Raw genomic sequence first — 25,789 nt, forward strand, 5'->3', positions numbered from 1 at the left:
TCAAGTTTTTGTTCTTAAAGACAATATTTATTAATAATAAATATATTAATAAGGGTAAATTAATCAAGCATGAAATTTAAAATTAATAATAAATAGATTTAAAAAATAATAAATTTAATCGTAATGTTGTCAATTACGAGAAATATTATTAAGCAAAACTTGAGGGGTCTTGATAAATTAAAAATACACTTGAACTACGAAATACTTCAACCATATCCCAAATCCCAGCCCTTATAAGAAGGTAGAATTCCAATAGTAAGTAGAGAGTTTGAACAACCATAATATAATTAATTAGAAATTGTTTCTTACATTTCAAACTTAACAGATTCAAGATCGTCTGCCTAACCAAAATATTATTCTATGGCCGGTTATCTAATTATAATATTCAAATAAAGCGCAAGGTATGAAAAATATATATGGTCCGTAGATAATTCGGACATCAATTCAAAATTTAAAATTTATGCGTTTATATAATTTCATCATAATAATTGGCATTAGTCAGCAAAGGATCAAAAATGTCCTTAAAGTATTGAAAATGATTTTTAAATGTCTTTCTTTCACTTATTAGATCAAAATTGCCTTTTCATCTAGGATAAAAAATGTCCTTAAAGTTAAATTTAAACCTAAAACTACCTCTTTCTTTAACAGAAGTTGATGTGGCATAAATAATATTTATGCCACATCAGCTTTTGTTAAAAGACGAGTTTAATTTTGGGCTTAAATTTAACTTCAAGAATCTTTTGATGTGAGGTATAAGGTAAAATAGTTTCGGGAATAAAATGCAGGATTATTTTATCCTGTATTTGGTTGGAGGTATTAGACAGTCTCGAGATTATTTATGCCTTGGTGATGGAATAACCAGGATAACTTATTTCAGGATAACTTGTTTCCAATCAAACGACCCCTCATGCCATTTTTTATTCAAATAGGTGGATAAAAGAACATTTTTGATCCAATAGATGAAAAAAATATATTTTAAAACCATTTTCAATGCGTCAAGGAGAGCATTTTTTACCATTTTCCGAATATTTATATATATATATTTATATATATATATATATATATTTAAAAATTTTGCTCAAAGTCGTGTGAGCTTTGGTCAAAATTTTCTGGAAACATTATTCTCTAGACACGTGTAAGATAGTGAGTTGATGAAAATTCAACTAACTCCAAATCAATTTTGTATAAAAAGGGTATAAAGGTCTAAGAAGATAAAATTGCAAACCAAGCCACAACTTAATTTGAGGAATGAAGAAGTAGAAAAATGGAAGAAGTGAAATTGTTGGGTTTTTGGTCAAGTCCTTTTAGTAAAAGAGTTGAAATTGCCCTAAAGCTTAAGGGTATTCCATATGAGTATATTGAAGAAGAAATTCCAATAAATATGTGTCCTAGAATTGTCAAGTATAATCCTATTCACAAAAAAGTTCCAGTTTTTTTACACAATGGAAAGCCAATTGCTGAGTCTCTTGTGATTCTTGAATATATTGATGAAACTTGGAAGGATACAAACCCTCTTCTACCAAAAGATCCTTATCAAAGATCTATAGCACGTTTTTGGGCTAAGTTTATGGATGAAAAGGTATGTTTTCGAGTTTATTTGAGAAGGTAAACGGTTAAAAATATATCTAAAATATCAATTTTGTGCGGGTTTTACATTTCAATATTAGTCATTCTCTTTTTTTTATCTAAAATATTAGTTGGATCTTTTTTCCTATCAAAATTATCTCCATTTGTGTATTAAAACATATCTAGTTGAGCAGATAATGATAATTTAAATAGAAAAGGGATCAATTGATAATTGTTCTAATTAATTTTGAGGTGTGTTTTAAAATTGTGATAGTTCAGATAAAAAAAATATGAATAATTGATAATTGGGATATGAAACTCATGAAAAAACTGATTTAATGATGTATTTTTTATCATTAATTTTTTTTCTGGAAATTGACTTTCTAGAAAAAGAAAAAAACAACATTTTTAGGCATTTGGTTGAAAAGTGGAAGACATTTTCTGGGAAAATTATTTTATGAAAAATTGATTATACAAATATTTTAGCAAATCTGATTTGCTGATGAAATTTGTTGAGGATTGAAGATTGATAATAATGTCTTAAGTATTGGTTAAATAAGTTATTTGAACTGATCAAGATCTATGATCTAGGATTTGTTTACTGTTAAAGAAATTATATTTTGCAGAAAGTAAGTCATTTTCTAGTAACCAAATATCTAAAATATTTTAAAGTCATTTTCTAATAACAAATATCTAAAATATTTCAAGTCATTTTCTAGTAACCAAATATCTAAAAAATATTTTTCTACAGAAATATTTTCCATTAAAAGGGAAATTGACTCCTTTTTCTTTCCCTCGTGTGTTTCTCTGGGTTAGTAAATTTCAAATAATTTCTAAAAAGTTGTACCAAACTACCCCTAATTAAAATAAAATGTTGTGTACCCTTTGGAGGAAACTTTCCTAGAAAAAAATATTTTGACAACTTTTAAAAAAGAGAATAGTACATTTTTTCTATTTTGACAATTTTTTAATTTCAACATTTCACGTGGCATGTTTAAGATTACATGATTAAAAGATATTTTATTACATTCTTCATTCCTCAAGGCATGTACAACACCACAAGATTAAAAGATATTTTTAGTTTAAGATCACAAAATTCAAAAACTTTTTTTTTCTTAAACTTTGTGTCAAATTAAAATCAGACAAATAAGTGAAAATTCATAATGATCATTTTCATGTAATCAGGGTGGCTCGATAGAGTTAGAAAAAAGGCAAACGTCTTAGGCCCCAAATTGGAGAGGCCCCAATTTTTTTTAGCAATAATAGGTTATAGATTTTTTTAGAGAAAAATATTGAGACTATTTATAAAAATATATATTATCGCTTGAAAAAGAATTATTAAAAGAATCAGTCATAAAAAAAAATAACAATTCTGCATTCCAAAAAGGTAGAAGAATAAACTCCGTAAGAAAAATATATTAATTTATTTTTTAAAGTTTAAGGCCTTCATTCAATTTTTACTTTAGGCCACTAATATACTTGAGCCGCTCATGCATGTAATAACAAGTGTTTATTGTCCAATCTAATTTCAGTGTTTGCCAGAGATTCTAAAAGTTTGTTATGAAAGCAACAATGAAATAAAGGTGAAAGCCATGGGAGAACTTCAAGAGCTACTTAAAGTTCTTGAGAATGAATTGATGAATGACAATAACAACTTATTTGGAGGAGAAACAAGTAAAGTTGGATATATTGAAATTGTTTCCATTTTGATAACTTATTGGATTGGAGTTATTCAAGAAGCATTGGAAGTGGACATATTAAACAAAGAGGAATTTCCAAATATATGTGGATGGGCTGATAAGTTGATGAGTTGTAGCTTTATCAAGGAAAATTTGCCACCTAGAGAAAAATTACTTGCATTTTACAAAAAATATACCAAACCACTAATGCTACCAAGTAATGAACTTTCTCGATAAACAAATCACAAGAGAAAAAAAAATCCTCTTGTTGGTGTTGGTGTTGGTTTTTCTTTTTTTTTTTCAGTGTCATTGTTCATCTTTGCAATGGTGAAATAGTTCAAAGATGAAATTAAAATAATTCTATGGAGCACTTTTGTTTTAAGCTAATATATATACTAGGGCATACATTGGGTTGGTTCAGATTATTCAAATATCAAATTAAATTATTTGTGTCGGAGTTTTTAAATCTATATACCAAATTAAATTAATTAAACTCAAATTTTTCAACCTCGAATTTTAAACTCGCACAAAAATATGATAAGATACATAATATTGCAAATTAGACTGTATCTAAGTAATTAACTTCTAAACTAGTGAGATTTATGTAAGTTTTTCTTTTTCATGTGAAAAAATTACGCGGATAAGCAAACATATACTAGTTAATTAGCTAACATAGCTATAGTTTGAATTAATTATGGCTTGCGACAAACATCTAGCTGTAATTATAGTTTGAGTTTTGTATAATTAATGCGATTATACAGTTGAGTTTCATATAATTCGCACAATTTATACAAATATTGTGCGCGAATCGAATTGTATAGCGAAATATACAAACACTACAAATTGTATAGTGAATTATACAAACGTTGTGCATGATTTGTATAGTGAAATATACAAACGTTATACAAAAACTGCAAATTGTATAGTGATTTATACAAACGTATACAAATATTGCGTGAATTTTATAAACGCTGCTATAACTATATCTACAAACTGTAATAAGCAAACTATAGCTATGGAGCATAATTAAGGTGTTTTTGAGTAGCTATATGTGAAATCCCATTTTTCATATTATCTCAATCCATGGGCTTAAGGCCAATCCCCTCAATATTTTAAGGACATTTTCCTTGTCAAATTCTTATTCTTCATTTCCGCATCTTTATTTTAAGAGGAAAGACTCATAAATATTCTTAACCTATGAGAAAAGACTCATAAATATCCTTTTTCTATCTTTTGGGTCTAAAAATATCATTAAGATTTACCCTTCAAAGTAGAGGCAGATCCAAGATTTTGAGGTTTTGGGTGCCGCACGACATACACTTTGAACAATAGTGTGGTTCCAATATTCACATTAGTCAACTAAATAAGTTTTATGATTAAGTTTTAACAACAGCAATAGCTTTGGCTAGTTGGTTTTCTTGATTTATTAATTATAAGAGACCTAGGTTTTTTTTTAAAAATTAACAGACCTAACCCGAGTATCTTATCACTCGTGGCGGTCAAGGGTTGAGCCAAACACCCCCAAGCCTTAACATAGATCAAATACAAAAGTACAAAAGAGGGGAGCATAAACCTTACCTTCGATAATAGGTGGTTTATAAGTCGAAGGTTAGTCGACTCATCCCCAATACAATCAAAATGTAAACCTAGATACTAAGCACCTAAAAGAGAGGACTACTCTTAATACAAATATCTAGGAAAGCATTAAATGAGGGAGACTTTCCCCTTACAATAAAAGAAGAAGAAAATCATAAACCTAAGCCTATTCAAATGAGCTTTAACTTAAGATAAGAAATAGCTAAATTAAATAGGAAAGAGCATCCAATATTAGTCATAGAGACTTCCATATCAGAAAATCAAGTATACCAAATCAAGGTGGTTGTTTGATCCTCTTAAGTTTCCTTTTTCTAAAACATGACATTCCCATCTTGTCTAGCTTGAAGTACCCTTTGATTTCTTGTGGCAGTTGCTGGAAGCCATAAAACTGATGAGCAGTGTCAATGTTGTGACTGTATTTTGAAAGAGTGCCAGCTGGAAAATTTGCCTCCCTACATATATGCTTGCATCGGAACTGATTAATCAATTTTACAAGCTCCTGTAGTTCTTTAATGTACTGTATAATGCTCCAAGGTGGTGTGCTATCTTTCTTCAGCCATGTTATCAGCAACTTTGAGTCAGTTTCAAGAATGATTCTACTATAACCATGTTGGATACACCAAGTCAAACCTATCACTGCAGTTTGCACCTCTGCTTGGTTGTTAGAACCCACCCTTAAGGGAGTAGCAAAGGCATAGATCAAATTGACTTTGTGATCCCTTAAGATCCCACCTGCTCCAATCTTTCTAGGGTTATCTAAACCACTCCCATCAGTGTTTAGTTTAACCATAGTATGGTGAGGTTTGTACCAGTTGACTTGAATTACCTTTATGTCATGACTGTAGTTTTTCACCTTAATAACCAAGTCTTTCCAAGTGCTAGGCCAACTGATTTGAGGATATGCTATAATAACCAACATATACCAGTCTTTGGTGATGGAGTATATAACTTTGGAGATGCTAGATTTCTTGCCTCCATACTTACTAGCACACCTATTTTTCCATAGGTTCCAACAGAAAAATAGGGGTAGCCTAAAACATCAACATGTGAATGTCATTGTTGGTCTTGGTAATACACCATTTAATTAGTAAGTTGTTCATGGGGGGTAGTGTTGTGTTGTATCCCCAGAAACTAGAAAAGTGCTTCCATATGTGCTTAGCAAAATTACCAGACACAAATATGCGATCAATATCATCCAAACCAGCCCTGTGACAATAAGAACAAGCTGCATGATCATATCCAAAAGAGACAAGCTTGTCAATTGTTGGCAATTTGAATCTAAGTGCCATCCATATCAAAAAGGAGACTGTAAATGGGATGTGGTTATGCCAAATGTTACTAGCAATCATTGTTGTTGCTTTTTTCTTCAGGAGCTCCTAGGCTGAGGCATAAGTGAAGTTTCCTTGAGTATTTGGGGTCCAATAGGCTTGATCCTTCTTATTTGGTTGGTATATGAAACCTGTGTTAAGGATTCTATCTACAAGTTGTTGAGGGGCATATTGTCTGACCTTCTCCTCAATCCAGTCCCCATTATTCAAGTATTTTGACACAGTAGTGTTGTTCAATCTTGGAAGATATTCATTATGATGAGCTAAAGGACCATCCCCTAACCAATTATCCCATCAAAATCTACAGTCACTAGAGTTGATGGAACATTTAATATGAGGTTCAATGTTAGCTTTGTTAATCATCATATGCTTCCACTTGAGGGATTGCCAAGTATTCCATTTCTTTATAACTAGGTGGGCTTTTTGATAATATTTTGCTTTAAGGAAATCTTCCCATAGATTTCTTTTAGATCTGAAAGTCCACCACTGTTTGTATTGAAGGGATAAGCAAACATCTTCCACATTTTTGACTCCAATACCACCCTCCTCATAAGGAAAATTACGTGTATCCTAAGAGGCCCAATGATATTTCTTTTTATCCTTCTCCCAATCCCAGAAAAATGCAAAAATGAGTCTCTTAATCTGCTTCATAGTAGTGGTAGTAGGAGTGATTGCAGACAACAAATGAATAGGGAGAGATTGTAAGACAGATTTAACCAAAGTGACTCTTCCCCCAAAACTGAGCATTTTAGTTTGCCAACCCCTGATCCCGTTTAGTACTTTAGCAATCATGCTAGTAAAATAATTGATTCTTTGTCTTCCAATATAAAAAGGACATCCCAGATAAGTGATAGGACCATTGGTACATTTGAATCCAGTGATGGTGCCAACTCTGTCAATAATTTCATTAGCAGTGTTAGCAGGGATCAATAATTGACTCTTGTCCTTGTTAACAAGTTGCCCTGAAGTGTTCTCATAAACCTGCAATGTAGTGATAATGAGCTTCAAAGAGTACTTGCAAGTGAAGGTAAAGATAATGATGTTTTCTGCAAAGCTAAGATGGTTAATTTGGGGACCATTTCTCTCCATATGAAACCCTGTATACATGTAATGATGATGAAGATTATTCAATATTCTGGATAAGACCTCTGCACCAATAATGAAAAGAGCTGGATATAGGGGGTACCCTTGTTTAAGACCTCCTATTGAATGGAAGAATTCATGTCTTGTTCCATTGAGTATGATAGAGTATCAATTGTTGGACATTATTCTCCACACAATATCAATGAATATATCACCAAATCCCATCCTCCTCGGGACTAAACATATGAATGACTAAGATACCCTTTCATATGCCTTGGCCATATCAAGTTTAATCACTACATTGTCTCCAATCTTAGGCTTCTTGATGCCGTGGATGATTTTTTATGCTAATATTATGTTCTCAAAGATACTTCTCCCTTTGACCAACCCAGACTGATTTTTAGATATGAGGTAAGGCAAGATAAGAGCAAGTCTAAGACATAAAAATTTGGAGATGACTTTGTTGGTAAAATTACTAAAGGATATGGGTTTGTATTAGTAAGGGTTGTAGGATGGTCCACTTTTGGGATTAGAAACAAACATGCAAGAGAAATAAATTTGGGGATACAATGACCATTGAAGAAGTAATGGATCAGATTCAATAGGTCAACACAAATAATGTCCCAACATGAGTGAAAAAACTTATCACTCGTGCCATCAAGACCTGCAGCAGAATTAGGACTCATAGAGAGGACAACTTTCTTCAGTTCTTCTATGGTAGGTAGTGATTGTAATGTCTCATTTTGTTCAGCAGTAATCATCTCTGGAATACATTGAAGCACTTCCTCATTAAGCATCCTTGTTCATTATTGATCTGATGGATATATAACATTTTTCTCCTTCCTCTGATAATGGTAAGAATATACTTAATGTTTGCATCACCATCTTTAAACTATTGCAATTGAGTCTTTTGTTTCAAAATGGATTGTTCCACTTTCAAATATCTGATGTACTGAGCATCGACCTGATTTAGCCTGGTTTTGTTACAATCAGTGTTATCATTGATGATGTCCTCCTCAGCTTTTCTAACTTGATCCTCAAACTCCTTTACTGAAGCAAATATGTCTCCATACTGCTGCTTTGATCATTTACTGAGAGTATTAGATACCCTTTTCAGCTTTTAATGAAAAATTCTCATAGGGGTTCCTTCCATATGTCCCTCCCAACATGTCCTCACGGTGTCAAGAAAACTCTCATTATCTACTCAATAGTGCAAAAATTTAAAGTATTTAGTATTACCATTCTAATTATCAATGCAATTCAAGAGTAAAGGACAATGGTCAGATCCAGTGTATGCTAAGTGATTAACAGTGGTAGTTGGCATGACATCTAACCATCTATCATTAATCATAGCTCTGTCCAATGTTTTCCATATTCTAACCTCCTTATCCCTGCTGTTGCACCAAGTGTATTTCCATTCATGAAACCCCAAGTCTATGAGGCCACAAGCTTCAATAGTCCTTATGAATTCAAAGTTTTATTCATGTTATAAGGAAGCCCCTCCCCCCCATCTTTTCCCCAATGTCAGTGATAACATTGAAGTCTCCTATGGTACACCAAGGTTTGTCATATTCAGAAAAGTATAACATCTTGTCCCAAAGGTCCCTCCTCATGTAGTCTTTGCACTTAGCATATACAAAGGTGGTCATATAGGTGATAGGGAATGAGACATGTTTGAGTTCACAAGTGATTTGCTGATCATCCTGGTCCATAATACTGCAGGTAACATCTTGGTTCCAAAATAACTAAATTTTACCATTAGAGTTATAAAATGCATTGTCCATCCGCTGAATTTTGTAGAAAATAAGTTGAGAATTGTTTGAAAAAGGTTCAAGAATTGCCATCATGGAAAGATTGTAAAAATTCTTGTGTTTTTGGAGCCTATCTAATACACCTTGAGTATCAATACTCCTTGCATTCCAGCATAGTGTACTAATCATCAAGATTTCTGGATTTAGATCTTGTGTTGATCCTACTCTTACACATAGCATTATCTGAATTTGTGGCTGCAACCTGTTTCTTCTTGTATTTCTTTTCATGCTAGCCTCTAGGTGACAGACTATTCTTCTCAGTAACCTGCTGCATTTCATCTTTTATAGTAGTATCTATAGTAGAACCAAATGCCTTCAATAAATGAACAATGGTTTCCTCCTCATCATCATGAGTTTGTTCCCTCTTATCAGAGTCCTCCTCATCTTCAGATTTGATAACTTTGTACTCATCATTGAGTTCCTCTGATATGGCTCTCTTATTAGGCACAAAAACCTCAGTAGAGTTGGCTTGAACTTGAAGAGGGGGCACATGTATACATGCCTGCTCTTCAACCAATACATAGTTAAGTCTCTATTGAGTAGTTTCAGCTTGCTTTTTCTCTTCCTTGACTTATTTTTTTCAGTGCATCTCTCTTCTTCTTACTCAAGGATAAGGTGGGACTTATTATTCATCATCTGAGGGTTAGTTCTCTGGTTTTTATGACTGCTGTTGATATTTTCAGTAACTAAATTGCCAATGTCAGTCTCATTATCCTGTAACTTGTCCTTAGAATTATTTCTTTTGAGATTTCCTTCTTCTTGGGAGGCATGGTGTTGTTCATGTATCTTTGGCCTACTGGTAGATTGAGGAATGATAGTATGGGCTATAGAGTCATTCCTATGGTCAACCAAAGAACATTCCCTCCCTCTGGTATCCCATTCCTGCAGGTTAGTAAGTGTCTCTTGTATTCCCCTATCCTCATCTCCATCAACTTCTTCAGCAGCAACAGTTAAAACATTAAGTACATTAAAACTAATGGGGGAGCCTTGGGGTTGGGGAGCATTGAGTCAATACCTGGGTTCTTTCCTTTTGTAGCATTGCAGTTCATAACATCCAATGTATTAATTGGATCAATTCTGGCAGCATCATAGCTATTTTATCTCTATTGTGTAGGTTTGCTGTTCTCATGTCTTTAGTAACCTGCTTCATAGGGTTATAGGGAGTGGGATTTGCATTTTTATGGGATGAGGGAGGTTGCCTCTAGACTTCAGGGGCAACATTACAATTTTGGATATTATAGTCATTAGTATTAGAGATCATACCTGACTGCTGCATAATCCTTGCTTGCTGATTGTCTCTTGTGAGAGGTTGGGAAGGTTCAGCACTTTCTCCATGTTGCAGCATGCCTTGTGCCCTTTGTTGTTGTGTTTCTTGTTGGTGAAGTTGACCATTCTTCTTGCTCTTTTTATTTTGAGTTTGCCACTTCTCCTTTTCTTGACTAATTTCCTCTTCCTCAGTAATGCTATTATCCTACTGCTCCTTGGTGTTTTCATCCTCTTGTGTCTGCAACTCATTACTCCTATCAGTGGTACCTTTGTTTTTGTTTTTTGCAACTTCTTCTTGTTCTTTCTTGTTCTTATTGTCTACATCTCTTTTTTTTTCACACTACATACATGACTAGTATGCTCCTGGTGCTTGCAGTACTGATAGTACTCTGACACTCCTTCATATTGAATAAGTTGCCACCTATCATCACTATGCTCATCTTCATCAAGTTTCATCCAAACATGCTGGGGTCTTTGTTTGGTGAGATCAATTTGCACATTAACCTTAGCTACTGAACCCCTTATTTTCTTGGAAGTGGCCAAATCCAAGAACAACACCTACCAATAGGAGATAGTAAAGAAGTTACCACTTTAAGACAATAATAATGCCAAGGTAATTCTAGTAGGATAGCCCATATAGGACCTAGAGGAGTTTTCACTTCTGGTTTAAAAGTGGGAGTCCAAATTTGAAGCCTCATAAGTTGTCCTTGTATAAATAGTTTCCCTTTAGACTACACAGTTGAATGATCAAATTCATTTTCAAGATCAATATACAAGTGTCTAGAGTTGAAGTGAGTGAGTTCCACCCCTCCTCTAAGTTCAGTTTGGAGTATGAATTCCTTCCTTATAACCTCTATTTTTGGCATAGTATTGATAAACTTACCAATGAGAGTATATTTACACCTAGCAACAAGTTTGATCATGAAGTCATCTTTTCTGAAAACCACAGCAGGAAAGCCTTTTTTAGTAGTGATCTTGGGTGGACTTATTGCAATAGAAGCATTTTGCACAGCCTCTTGAGCTCTTAATCTGGTCACAAGTGCATGGGGCACAATAGGATTTGGAGGATTAGGGATATTGATATTAGGGGAGGTCTGGTTTGGTTGGGGTTTTTGGAGCTGGGGTTGTTTCTATTTTCAGGATAGGTAGTTTGATCACCTTTAGGATTGTTAGGATGGAATGTATCAAAATTACTGGATACTTTCAGAGAATTGTTATTAAGGATATAAGGTTTGTGAGTAGCTTGTTGGTTCCCTTTAAGATCTTTGGAGTTGTTCACAAGACATAAGTTGTTGGTATCCTTCAACTTTTTCTGATTTTGTATTCCCTGAGATTGATTCTTCCCTTGATCACTTTGCTTGGGTTCAATCCCATTATACAACAACAATTTTATTTTTAAATAATAAAAAGCCTTGTTAACTATTTTTCATAAAAACATCTCTAAGAATAGATTCGAACGCATAACCATACTACAACTTTATTTTTAAACAATAAAAAGCTTTGAAAGCCTTGTTAACTATCTTTCATAAAAACATCCCTAAGAATAGATTCGAACTCATAACCATACTACAACTTTATTTTTAAAAAATAAAAAGCCTTAAAAGCCTTGTTAACTATTTTTCATAAAAACATCTCTAAGAACGTACTCGAACCCATAACAAATGTAAATTGACTACTTACTAGTGGAGCTATAGAATCAGTTGTTTTTCTGAGTGGCATGTGATATATTTATACAATTTATATATATTTATACCTATATATACAGAATTTTAAACGTGACCATCAAGTGTCACGACACCCCCAAACTTGTACATAGATTCGCCCCTGCTCCAAACTAACAGAAATTAAGGTTAGATTTAATTCTTTAAATGCCATGTGTCATTTTCTAATTGGTTCTACATTTTAATTCAATAATTAAATCCCACCCAAATTTTAAAACCCAAAATCATGACCAACCCGTTTCCACCCCCAAAATTAAATAAATTCTCTGGCTTTTCCAATCAACTAAAGTCTAAACGCCTATTTAGTGATTTCACAACAATTTATTTTGGCAGTTGAAAAAGTTTATGATAAACTTTGGTTCATTCAGAAATTCTTTCAACACTAGTTGTACATTCACATTTATTTGACAGAAACATTAAAAAGGAGAAAAACAAATGGGTTTGGATTTTAAAACATACAGTAGAAGGAGTTAGAACACCTAGAATGCATCGTTTAATTTTTGGAGTGAAAACGAGTCGGTTATGCTTTTGAGTTGTAAAATTTGGGTGGGTTTAATTATTCTAAATTAAAATGCCGCACCAATTAGAAAATGTCAGTGGCTTATTTTTAAAGAGTGAAATTTAATCTGAATATATCTATTAGATTGAAGGGTATGTTTGAGCAAAAAAATAAATCTTAAGGATATTTTTCAATCCAAAGATAGAAGAAAAATATTTAGGAGGAATGACCTTGGAGACCCTTGTATTTGGCTTCGTTTTTCACCTAGATCCTTCTACTCACGACTTTGTCAAGTGAACACTTAAAGTTCTTAAAATAGATTATTTTAAACTCATTTGACCATTGACCAAGCTTAGGTGACATTGTTTTGATGAATAAGATAAAAAGTGTGGTTACACACGTTTAAAAGCAATTCAAGACAATTATTTTAATTTAAAGAAATATTGAAGTTAAAAAAAATATATAACAATTAAAAAAATAAATCTCCACCCCCAATCTATTGTACGCTTCTTCTCCTTCCTCATAAATTCCGCCCAACCCCCACCACCAACACACACACTTCTTTTATCTCTTCTTATACTCTTACACATAATTCTTCTTCTCTCTCTGTAACATCTCAAATTTTTTTTGCCAAGACTCGAACCATTCTTTATGTGTGTGTAGGATCAAACTTGTGACTTCGAATTGTGTATATGAGTTAGGATTAATTCCTAAGTATTTGAAGCGTATTAGATGTGGTTTAGGGTCGTAAGGGATCTCTAACACCAAGCCGATTCCAAAGAATTTCTATCGGCTAAGTTTTTCGATGAGTCTGTATAAGGGTCAACTTCGAATGACCATATCTTCTAAAATATACCGAATTAGGTGGCCCATGACCTATCAAATTAAAGGTCTTTGAGTCTTCTTTCCAACGTCACCAAGATTGCATTTTGTCCGAATTTGTAGTCAAAATTTATGACCATTTTACTGGAGACGCTCTATCCTGATAGAAGTCCGCGATGGATCCACGACGCTGAGAGGAAACGGACCCCACTGCCTAAGACGAACGACGCCCCCTTTATTTTTTAAGGGTATATTTGTCCTATAAACCTTTGGGGCGTTATTCTAATGTCCCTAAACTTGTAGAAATCAGTTTTTCTCATTAAAGCCCTCTCATTCACTTCTAAACATCAACGCTCAAGAATTTTCAAGAAAACATCAAGTTAGGGTTCTTTTTCAAGATTCTTCAACAAGGTAATTCCTTCATAGATTTAAAGCTTTCCAAACCAAACTTCTTCATCTATTCATGAATCGCTAAGAGAAATCTTCAATCCTAACCATAGAGTTTTCAAGAAAACAAATTCAAGAATTTCAAGAAAGGGTCTCTTGATTGTTCTTCTTCAAGTTAAGATTTTTCATCAAGACTTATGGAGCTTTTAAGGTATGTAAGGATAACATAAAATATGGATTGAGTTCTTCCATATTCTCCATAGATGTGTTGGATAGAAATTGTGAAAGACTTGAACCCTCCATGAACGTTTTCTTGATTTTTCCTAAAACCCTAGAATATCTTCACATACTATTAATTGATTAATGATTTTCATGACTTGAATAATTTTTCTTTCATATTTATTTCACAAACCGTAATTACATATTGACTACAATAATTTTTTTTGTTTATAAATTCATATGTATTGATGGTGTTCTCGAGTTGAGTTTTGTTTAGAATATGAATTTATGTATTCATTTACATGAACCCAAGATGAGACTTTTTTTTGTTATAATTTGTTTTGAGGTTGAGATTGATAGTTTTTATGTAAATATTGCTTTCAAAGGGAGATGATGTATTTTTGTTAGTGAGTGTGAATGAAATTGAATATAGAGATAAATGAGAATTTTGGAGCAAGATGTTTGATGATGATGTGAATGATGGTTATCTTTAACATAGGTAGAATGATTGATGAAGAGGTATGTTGATGATGATGTTTGAGATGAAATGGATTGGAGTCTAATGTGACTACATGATATGTGATTTGAATAATTTGATTTGATTAGAGTCATATGAGTATAAATGATTGTTTGAGAAGGAGTTTTAAATAAATGATTTGTGAACATTTGCATAAACTATTTATACACTATTTTGAGTTTAAAGATTGATTATTTTCATCTTTGGTTTAAAAAGAGTTTAAGCATGAATTGAGTTTGAGAAGTCTCTAAATTATCATTTTTTGAACATGAGTATTTTGAGTATAAACGAGTTGAGCATTTTTATATAAAAATATTTATTTTGAGTTTGAGTTGAGGAGTTGAAATTATGTTTTAAATGCATCTAATATTTTCTGCATTCATTGAGTTGAGATGGTATCAAATTCAAAAAGGGAAGAGTTTGATGATTGAGATCAGTTGATTGTGAATGAAGGTCCAATGAGACCAGATTGATTGAGTTTTGAAAAGAGTCCAATGAGACTAAATGAGTTGATTTGAAAACTAAGTCCTAAGAGACTAAATGAGTATTTTGAGTATTTTACTCACTTGATAGATATGAGCATATTTAGTCTTGGGAGGAGTATTGAGCACCGAATTGGGTAAGAGTATAGTTCATACTCGAACCAATAACTACGTCGCCAAACGTAGGAAAAGATTGGATCATTAAAGTCGGATGTTTCCCAAATTACTATCCTGACATGATATGACTTGATTGGTTATGTATCCATGATTGCTGATTAGTTCTTACCCTAGCAAGGTATGAACGGACGTGGCAACAACGTCGGCTTAGTATACTATCACTGGCTCATAGGTGATAGTTGTCGGTTAGAGAAACTCCCAATTTGAGTGGATTGTGCATGATATGATTGGTTGATTGAGATTATTGATGATTGAGTTCGATTGTAAAACATTGCTAAATTCTAATTTGCATATCTATTGAGTTGAGTCCTTTGACTTTATTGTTAATTTAATTGTATATGATCGGATTAGATCGGAGTGTATATGATCGGATTGGATCGGATTGTATATGATTGGATTGGATTGAATTGTAAATGATTGGATTGGATTGTATATGATTGTTTTCTCTCTAAACTGTGTCCTTACTTTAGACTTATGACACATTGATTGAGTCTCTCCTATCTTTATGACTAGAGATATTTGAACCGGTATTGTTCTATCTTGACACATATTTCATTCTATCATATTACATACTCGTATATTCCACGTACTGACATTCATTTGGATCTGCATCATGAATGCATCATTTCATGATGCAGAGACAGATTTAAGAGATCATCAATAGGTGCACCGTTGAGGATCTATTCACACTCAGCTTATTGGTGAGTCCTCCCCTACATTCGGAGGACACCACTTATGTTATTCTTGCGTCGATTTAAGTCTTTCCATTTCGATTTGAGGTAGCCATGAACCTGTCATTGGCACCAATTAAATAGTAGTGATAGAGGCTTCATAGACTAGATAGTGATGGGTCGATTGAGTATTTTACTTCCTTGAATTGTTCTTGTCATACTATTTTAATGACATAGATTGGAGTTTGATTTGTTGGCCCATGACCTTTCTCTCTTGAGTTAGATTGTTGATTTGGATTGTCCACCTAATATTCTCTTTATTTTAAGTCTTCCGCTGATTGAAAGAATGAACGGATGTGTGATCAGGTCAAGTGGTTTGCTTGGGAGCCAGCAATGGTTTCTGAGTGCCGGCCACGTCTAGGTTACTCTCCCGGGGCGTGACACTCTCTTTCCATATTCTTTCTATCATTTGAGAGTTTTAGTATGATTGAGAAAAAAGATATTTATTCATATTTGGGTAAAAAAGACCAAAAAAGGAGATTCTTGATTGTAAAATAGAGCCGGATTTTAGATAGATTTTTGAAATACATATGTTTGATGCTTTCAAAATTGAATGCAATTTTATATAGAACATTTTTGATGAATTTTTCTATAGTGACCATCTTCTTCTTTTCTTTCTCTCACCCTCCATTTTAGTCACTTTATCACCACCATTAAATAACAAAAATTATAATAAAATACCATAACAAAGCTTTATTTGTCTCTAATTCCTCTTCAACGCTAAAAATTTACAAGGAAAGAAAAAAACAAAAAAGATAAGATAAGATCTAAATAGCAAAGTAGGTGAAAGATCTCGGAAGAGAAGAAAAGTTGGAAAGAAATAAAGAAAAAAGGGGTTTTGAAGATGAGTTTGAGATTTCTTTTAAAAATATATTATTTATAATTAAAAAAAGATGTGGTAATTTACATCTGATGTGGATAGTGATGTGTTATCCACATCAACACGATTGAGAGACACACATGATCAGAGGGATTTAAAGTAATGTGTTTTAATAACTTTAAGTGTTCACTTGGCAAAGACGTGAGTAGAAGAGTCTAGGTGACAAATGGAACCAAGTACAGGAGTCTTCGAGGTCATTCCGCCAAATATTTATGAGTCTTTTTTCATATGTTAAAGATAATTATGAGCTTTTTTCCTTAAAATAAAGATGCGGAAATAAAGAACAAAAAGTAGGCAAGGAAAATGGTCCTTGAAATATTGAGGGGATGGGCCTAAAGCCCATGGATTGAAATAATATGAAGAAGGGAGCTTACATAAATCTCACTAGTTTAGGAGTTAATTACTTTTATACACTTAGTTTGAAATATTACGTATTTTGCTATATTTTTGTGCATCCAGATATGTTTAGATACATGTATCTCCGGATACTTAGGGTCAAAATTAGGTGTATTTTATTCTAGATATATTGTATCCAAGTGGATTCACATGTATTTGGGATACATAACAAATCTTGCTCACCTCTCTCCCATCTCGCTCGCCATTCTCACGTGTATCTGGTATCTCAAATACATGTGAATCACGCCAAGTACACTGTATATATAAGGTCAAATTCTTATTTTATACATATATATATATTAAAATGAACTCCATCAAAACTAAAGAGAGGATTAGCTCAGTGGCTAATGGGTTCATTCTTTATCAAAAAGGTCTAGGTTTGATTCCCATTGCACCCGACATATTTTTGCATCCTTTTTGTGCTGGAAAAGGCTGAGATGGGCTCAAGTTGTGGGCTCAGAATCCCAACCCAATGAAAGACCTCATTGTTTTTGGATCCAATATAAAGATTTTTAATTTTTTTCATTGTTTTTCTCTCTATGCTATTTCTTTTTCTCAAATTGTTTTTGTTTAAATTTATTAGACACATTTTTGATAATTTTTGTGTTGTATTCTTCTTATTCATATTGTTCATTTTGCTTCTACATAACTCTCTTCCCATGTATTAACTCGTAGAAACTCTTTTAAAAAATGATGAATTATTATTAAATTTGAATTGAGTTAGAAAAAATATTATATAAAATAAAGTAAATTGAAATTAATCGAATGAAGAAATTTAATAGTCGTGAATATTCTTTTAACAAAATCTATTTAATTGATTTTTTTTCTTAATTTTATAGTATTTCTTTCTTTTTTTTCAATTCGATTCTAAAAAAATGAAAACTAAACTTGTTTGATCTATTCATCTTTTGTCTTTTTTTACAAATGATTAACCTAGTAAATTGAATGAAATGAACTAAAAAAATCGACGATGTCATTTATTTATTTCCTAAATATACATTATAATATTAGTAACTCAATGCTTACCCCTTATTAAAGAATCTTAGTGATTTTTAAAGTGACATATGATTGAATGAGCAGTAATTCAGAATTTTAAAAAAGTTCAAAACGAAGTAGAACACTGCAAAAAAGGCACAAATAATATAAAAAAATTCGATGAAACAGATTAAAAATAGAAAGAACCTTAATGCGGCATGATAAAAACAAGTTAAATTTAACGGGTTAAGAATGTTATTTTTCTCCTATCTTGCTCCATTTTTCATCTTGTGATTTTCATTTATTTACTTTCCCCTTCATAGAAGTCCTGGGTCCGCCACTGAATAAGAAACAGAGCTAAAGAAAGGAGAGAAGATCAGAATACAGATTATGAACTCACTGAATTCGGCGCTTTTCACGTTGTCTCTCCTCCCGGCAGTGCTGATCTTCTGTAAAAACCCAAAACGCCCTATAACTTTTTCTTGTTTCTTCCAACAACGCCTTGAATTTGTTCTAACTTGTTTTAAACTTATAGCTCTGCTGATGCACATAAATTATCTAGGTGGGATACATAACAAATTTTGCTTGTCTCTCTCTCATTTCGGTCGCCATTCTCTTATCTATTTGGTATCGCAGATACATGTGAATCACATCAGATATATATAGATATATGTATCTAGTGTGTATCAAGTGTGTCGAAATGGAAGCTGCAGAGAAGATTGAATCGGAGAAGATGAGAGGATGACCTAACAGATTTTGGGAGGAACTTTGGACTGCAATTTCATTCTGAAGAAAGAGTAAAGTGAAGTCCTAATTTTTACTTCACTACTGTACATATATATATATATAGTGTGGTTAGTTTATAATTAACCACAGTTAGCCATATCTAACTACTATTTAACAAACTAACTACTCTTTAACAGAAATTATTAACAGAATAACAACTACACATTTACATCACTAACTACTAACTAATTGTTGTTGTGTTTACTGTTATGTGTCAATACTCCCCCTCAAGTTGGAGGGTGCATAACATCTAGCACTCCCAACTTGTTCATCAAATACACATGCTGCTGCTTGTTCAGTCCCTTTGTCATCAAGTCGACCTGTTGATCATTTGTCTTTACAAATTCAGTTTTGACGATTCCCTCCTTTATCTTGTCCCTTATAAAGTGACAGTCAATTTCTATATGTTTCATTCTCTCATGATAGACTGGATTTGCTGTAAGTTGGATCGCTGCCTTGCTATCACTTCAAATAGCTACTGGCTGATGAACCTTTACCCCAAGCTCACTGAACAAGCCCAGCAGCCAAGTAACTTCTGCAACAACTGCTGCCATGCTTCTATATTCAGCTTCAGTTGAGCTTTTGGACACTGTTTGCTGCTTCTTTGATTTCCAAGAGGTTAGAGACTCTCCAAACTTTACTGCATATCCTGTAATAGATCTCCTTGTATTGGGACATGCTGCCCAGTCTGAGTCACACCAACATGTAATTTCATGTGCAGGCTGTGCTCTGAAATAGAGGCCCTGACCTGGTGCATTCTTCAGGTATTTGACTACTCTTATAGTTGCTTCCCAATGTGAGACTTTGGGCTCTTGCATGAATTGACTTAGTGTTTGGACTGCAATGCTGATATCTGGCCTAGTGATGGTTACATACAATAGCCTTCCTATCAACCTTTGGTACCTTAAAACATCCTCCAAGGCTGCATCTCCTTTAACTCCAACAACCTTGTCATATTCCACAGTGGTTAGTTTGTTTCCAGTTTCCAATGGAGTGACAGCTGGCTTTGTGCCAGCTAAGCCCATCTCTGATATGAGCTCCAATGTATATTTTCTTTGATTAAGGATGATGCCATGTTGGGATCTCAGAACTTCTATACCAAGAAAGTACTTGAGTTCCCCCAAGTCCTTCACCTTGAAGTCATGCTGCAGGATCTGTTTGGCTGCTTCTATGAGACTACTGTTGTCTCCAGTGATAAGGAGGTCATCTACATATACAAGTATTATGACAATGTTGTTACCTGATTTCTTTGTAAATAGTGAGTAATCATGAAGGCTTTGTATGAATCCTGCAGCTATCAATGCATCAGTCAGCTTGATGTTCCATTGTCTTGATGCCTGTTTCAGGCCATATAAAGACTTCAGCAATTTGCATACCTTGGTCTCCCCCTGTCTCTTGAACCCTTCTGGCATCTCCATATAGACTTCCTCATAAAGGTCTCCTTGCAAGAATGTATTGTATATATCCATTTGATGAAGCTTCCACCCTCTTGAGGCTGCCAGTGCAATCACTGATCTCACAGTGACCATTTTTGCTACTGGAGAGAAGGTCTCATGGTAAACAAGGCCTTCTTTCTGACTGTATCCTTTTGCTACCAGCCTTGCCTTGAATCTTTCTACCTCCCCATTCTCCCTATATTTGATCATGTACACCCACTTGGAGCCAACAACATTCTTTCCATGTGGAAGATCAATAATTTGCCAAGTTTGATTGTCCTCAAGATCCTTGATCTCCTGTTGCATAGCTTCTATCCACCTTGCATCCCTTGAAGCCTCCTTAAAGTTTCTTGGTTCAGCTGAGTCTGAGAACTTAGCCAGGTAACTTCTATAGTTTTCTGATGTGCCTGCATATGACAAATATTTGTTTATAGAATAGATGTGGTCATGACTAGTGTTGACAACATAGTCATTCAACCACCCAGGTTGCTTGGTTGATCTGGCTGGTCTATTGCCAGTGACAGCAGGAGGAGCAACAGCCAATGGATTTTGTGCTTGTGCATTCTCCTGTGCAGCATCATCAGCATCAGGTTCTTCAGCATCAGCAACATCCTCTTCAGCATCATCAACATCCTTGTTAGTGTCAGTAGCATAGTGTGGCCCCCTTGCTCCTACTGGTGGAGACTGGCAAGGATGAGCAGGGGCAGGGGAATCATATGCAGCATCAGTATGGTTCAATTGGAGAAATATGTTATCTGTTGAGTCTGCAATGTGACTAAAAGGAAATGTATTTTCATGAAACACCACATCCCTACTAATAAAGAATTTGTTAGTAGATAAATCAAGCACAATGTAGCCCTTTTGAGTTTCAGAGTACCCTATGAGTGCAGCTTCTTTGGCTCTATATGCAAATTTATCTGATTTAGGTAAGGTAGTAACAAAGCATAAACAGCCAGGTACTCTTAGATGATCAAGGGATGCCTTCTTGTGATGTAGCATCTCATAAGAAGTATTGCCCTTCAGGGCACTTGATGGTAACCTGTTCATGAGGTATACTGCATTTTTAATACAGAAGCCCCAGAATTTTGTTGGAAAAGAAGCCTGAAATTTGATAGCTCTTGCCATCTCCAAAATTTGCCTGTGCTTCCTCTCCACCACCCCATTCTGTTGAGGTGTATAAAGACAGCTGCTTTGGTGAAGTATTCCCGGGGTCTGCAAAAGCTCACAAGTTTGAGAGTTAAAGAACTCAGTACCATTGTCAGACCTAATGGTCTTGACCCTGCAGTTAAACTGAGTATTCACAAGTGCAAGAAACTGTTTTAAAACCACAATCACTTCAGTCTTCAGCTGTAATAAATGGACCCAAGTGTATCTGGTATGATCATCAACAATAGTGAGAAAGTAATTCTTCTTATCAAAAGTAGGAGTTTTATAAGGACCCCACAAATCTAAGTGAATCAATTCAAAAGAGTGTTTTGTTCTGGAGACACTTGAAGGAAATTGTAATCTAGTTTGTTTTGCTAATGGACAAATTCTATAATTGTTATGCACATTTTTGTCAATCTTGTTTTGGAATTCCATCATATTCTTCATTATGGATATAGAAGGATGGCCCAGTCTTCTATGCCATAGGCTGCATCTTTCCTCAACATCTGCTAAGTAAACCTGTCTCACTTCTTCTCTTCCTTGTTCATCAGAACCTTCAGCTGCCCCTTGGAAAATGTATAGTCCTCCTTGCAATCTACCAATCCCCTTCACCCTGCCACTGTAGAGATCCTGAAAGATATAGTGATCAGGAAAGAAATTCATTGAGCAACATAACTCCTTGGTTAATTGTGACACTGACAGTAAATTATATTTAAAATCAGGCACAAATAACACATTTGTGATTCTCTCCTATCCAAATAATTCCGCATTTCCTGTGTGTATAATTGGCACTGTACTTTCATTTGGCAGGTGCATCCGTACTTCTTTATTGGCTTGTAGATTATGAATGCTCTTAAGCATTTTGTCACTTGCAGTGACATGGTGTGAAGCACCTGAATCTACTATCCATTCACTTTTTTCTAGTTGGGACAGTAGACAGGTTACAATACCTGTCATGTGGGCTTGATATTCCTCAGAATCATGGCCATGATGCCTGTACTGGTATTCTGAATTATGATGATTACTTTTGTCATCCCTTCTTCTGTTGTCTTCAGTATATTGTCTTCCATTATCATCCTTTCCTGCATTACCTGCATGCTTTTCTTGGCAGCAATCTGCATTATTTGCCACTGCAATATGTGCTTCCTTCTTCCATCCTTCATTGTTATCTCTCTTGTATCTTTCTCTGTATCTATCCTTCCTCCATCCTTCATGATAGTTGTTATCCTTCCTGTAGCCATCATATGCACCTTCCACCTTTCTGTTGGTTTTGTTATCCCTTTCTGAAGGATATCCAACGAGCTTGTAACATTCCTTCTTTGTATGATTTCGCATGTGACAATGCTCACAATACACTGGACTGCCTCCTTTATAACTATCATTTCTTTTGACTTGCATTGCTATGGGATTGGATTTCTCAGCACTTAACTGTTGACTTTCATCTTGCACCATTAGGGCATATGCCTGATTTACAGATGGTGCATTGGACTTCATCAGAATTTGCCGCTTAGCCTGATCGTAAGATTCGTTCAAACCACTCAGAAACTGCATTAGCCTCTGTTCTTGTAGATATTCGATATAGTCCCTGGACTTTGGACAACTACAGTTTGGAGAAGGGGCTATCAAGTCGTATTCACTCCACAACTCCTTCAGCTTGGAGAAATACACCGACACTGGGCTTATTCCTTGTTTGAGACTCACAATAGCTGTGTGCACCTGGAAAACTCGCACTCGATTTACCTTGTCAAAGCTCTCCTTCAGATCCTCCCAGACTAAACGTGCGTCTGATGCATACACGATGCCGCTTAACAAGCTCTCTGATACCGTGTTCATAATCCACGACAGTATAATTGCATTTACCGTCTCCCACTGTTCATGAAGCGATTCATCGAACGAATCCTTCGTGCATGTGCCAGTTACGAACCCTAGCTTCTTCTTGGCCAAAAGAGATATCCTCATAGCTCGACTCCATACCCCATAGTTTTTAGATCCGGTGAGTTTCACCGGTGCTAGGACACATCCCGATGTGTCCGATGGATGCACATACAAGGGATGGCCGTGATCTATAACTATTCTTTCAATCGATGCTTGTGATTGTGAGAGTTCACCCATGATTTTCAGTTCTGAACTTCAATGGTGATATTAGGCCTTTCCGACGAATTCCAATTTCCGACGAACTCCAGCTCTTCAATCGTTTCTCCAACAGACTTCAGCTTCTCTGATCGAAGACCCGCTCTGATACCATGTCGAAATGGAAGCTGCAGAGAAGATTGAATCGGAGAAGAAGAGAGGATGACCTAACAGATTTTGGGAGGAACTTTGGACTGCAATTTCATTCTGAAGAAAGAGTAAAGTGAAGTCCTAATTTTTACTTCACTACTAACATATATATATATAGTGTGGTTAGTTTATAATTAACCACAGTTAGCCATATCTAACTACTATTTAACAAACTAACTACTCTTTAACAGAAATTATTAACAGAATAACAACTACACATTTACATCACTAACTACTAACTAATTGTTGTTGTGTTTACTGTTATGTGTCAATAAAGTGTGATTTGCATGTCTCTGGATACATACGAATCTCACTCACCTCTCTCCTTATTTTAATGTATCTGGTAGCAAAAATACATGTATTTAAGTGTCTTCTTCAATATACGGTAGGAAACTCTTAATTAGTAGTAAGATGCGTAATATTTTGAAACTATAGATGATAATAATAAATATGGTAGTGAAGTATGTATAATTATGTAGTTTTTTTGAAGAATTATTGTTTCATTTTACTACATGTCAATTCGAATCGAAAAAATATTGATACTGAAGTAATTGTTTCATTCTTTTGCTGAGAGATTATTCCTATTCTTTTTCTTTGCATTTGTGAGGATTTGTTGGTATTTTTGTTTTATCTCTTGAAAATTTAAATAGTCAAGGTTCATCTCCCGATTTAATTAATTATTTTTCGGAAATTAAAGTTAGGAAGGATCATTTCTCCATTTTAGTCAGATTTGATTCTGAAATTAAAATTAGGCTGTGATTTGTCATGATATAATATTTGTAATAATTTATTTACTTTTTTAATTCTAGTTCAATATTAATAATATAGTATTATTCTAACAATGTTTTAGGTTATACTCTTGAACTTTTAAAAAATACTTATAGATATGTGTGAGATCCTTTAAAATTAATATATTTCAAAGAATCTAACAGAAATATCATATTATTTTCGAGCAATTACAACTTTTATGCAATTCTTCAATATCAAAGACTCGAAACTCACCCTAAATCAGAAAGGAAAGGTCGTTTCTTCAGTAATTATTTTTACCAGTCATCATTTCCAATATACAGGGGACAGACCATGTGATTCTACTAACTACTCCCCAATTGTTGGTATATTTATATCCAACCACTATTATATATAAAAAAAAAAGTTATTATGTAATAAGTACAAAAGACATGTTAATTAAGATTTGTAATATGATGAAAATTTTGTTGAGAGCGATATTTTTAAAAGAATTTTGCAGTATGTAATTTGAATTTTAATCGAAATTCTACGAACTTTGGACACAAGTGAAAAATTAAAATAATAATAATTATAATAATTATAATAATAATAATAATAATAATAATAAAGATCTGTCATTTTCATAATGTTTTCTCATTCTATACCAGGAAAACTTTATTAAAAACTGATCATGTCACAGCTCGCCATGTGGGGAGCTATATAATCAATTTGGTCCATTAATTCAAGCAAGTTGGTGTAGATTGGATCTTGACTTATAAATATTTCCTAATACTATATGAGAAAAAATAAAAAATAAAAAGTTTAACCGCTCACGTGACGTGTACCTAGAATTCGTCAAAGAGTTGAAAATTGTTTAGGAATTTATTTGATTATTTCTAAGATAAGTTTGTTTATTTTTGGCAGTACAGAGCAGTTGCTAAGCCATCACTATTCACCAATCTCAAGAATTCTAACCTAAAAACAGTAAAACAACATTTTTTTTCCTGAAGGTAAAAGGTCAAAAATGTCTATTGACTATACAAAATGAAACAATCTTGTCCAAGTATCTAGGGTCAAAATTGTTGCTCAACTTTGTAAAGAGTCTAATGGATGATAGAATTGTTTGATTTTGCATACAAGGGCCATCTTTTGACCCTTTAAACTTTTAAAGTGGGTAAAAAATGATCCGCACCATACTATTTAATAAATTTTATCTAAATCTCGTGATTCTTTTCAATTACACTTGATCCCTACTCTTTTAAAATTTATCCAAAATTTCT

General features: G+C 33.9%; 2 protein-coding genes across 2 annotated transcripts; one reads left to right on the forward strand and one right to left on the reverse strand.

The window, feature by feature from the left end:
- The first annotated feature begins 1,222 nt into the window (after positions 1 to 1,222).
- Positions 1,223 to 3,691, forward strand: LOC129881503 (glutathione S-transferase U8-like). The gene is made up of 2 exons (XM_055955697.1): positions 1,223 to 1,579; positions 3,099 to 3,691. The coding sequence occupies exons 1-2, from the start codon at positions 1,265 to 1,267 to the stop codon at positions 3,480 to 3,482; spliced, it is 699 nt and encodes a 232-aa protein (XP_055811672.1). The 5' UTR covers positions 1,223 to 1,264; the 3' UTR covers positions 3,483 to 3,691.
- Positions 3,692 to 6,739: 3,048 nt separating this feature from the next.
- LOC129881999 (uncharacterized) lies at positions 6,740 to 8,049 on the reverse strand. Its single transcript, XM_055956107.1, has 2 exons — positions 7,917 to 8,049; positions 6,740 to 7,266 (listed from the first exon to the last, which is right to left on the reverse strand). The coding sequence occupies exons 1-2, from the start codon at positions 8,047 to 8,049 to the stop codon at positions 6,740 to 6,742; spliced, it is 660 nt and encodes a 219-aa protein (XP_055812082.1).
- Positions 8,050 to 25,789: the final 17,740 nt, after the last annotated feature.

This window comes from Solanum dulcamara, chromosome 3 (genome assembly GCF_947179165.1).
Source record: "Solanum dulcamara chromosome 3, daSolDulc1.2, whole genome shotgun sequence".
NCBI classification, from domain to species: Eukaryota; Viridiplantae; Streptophyta; class Magnoliopsida; order Solanales; family Solanaceae; genus Solanum; species Solanum dulcamara.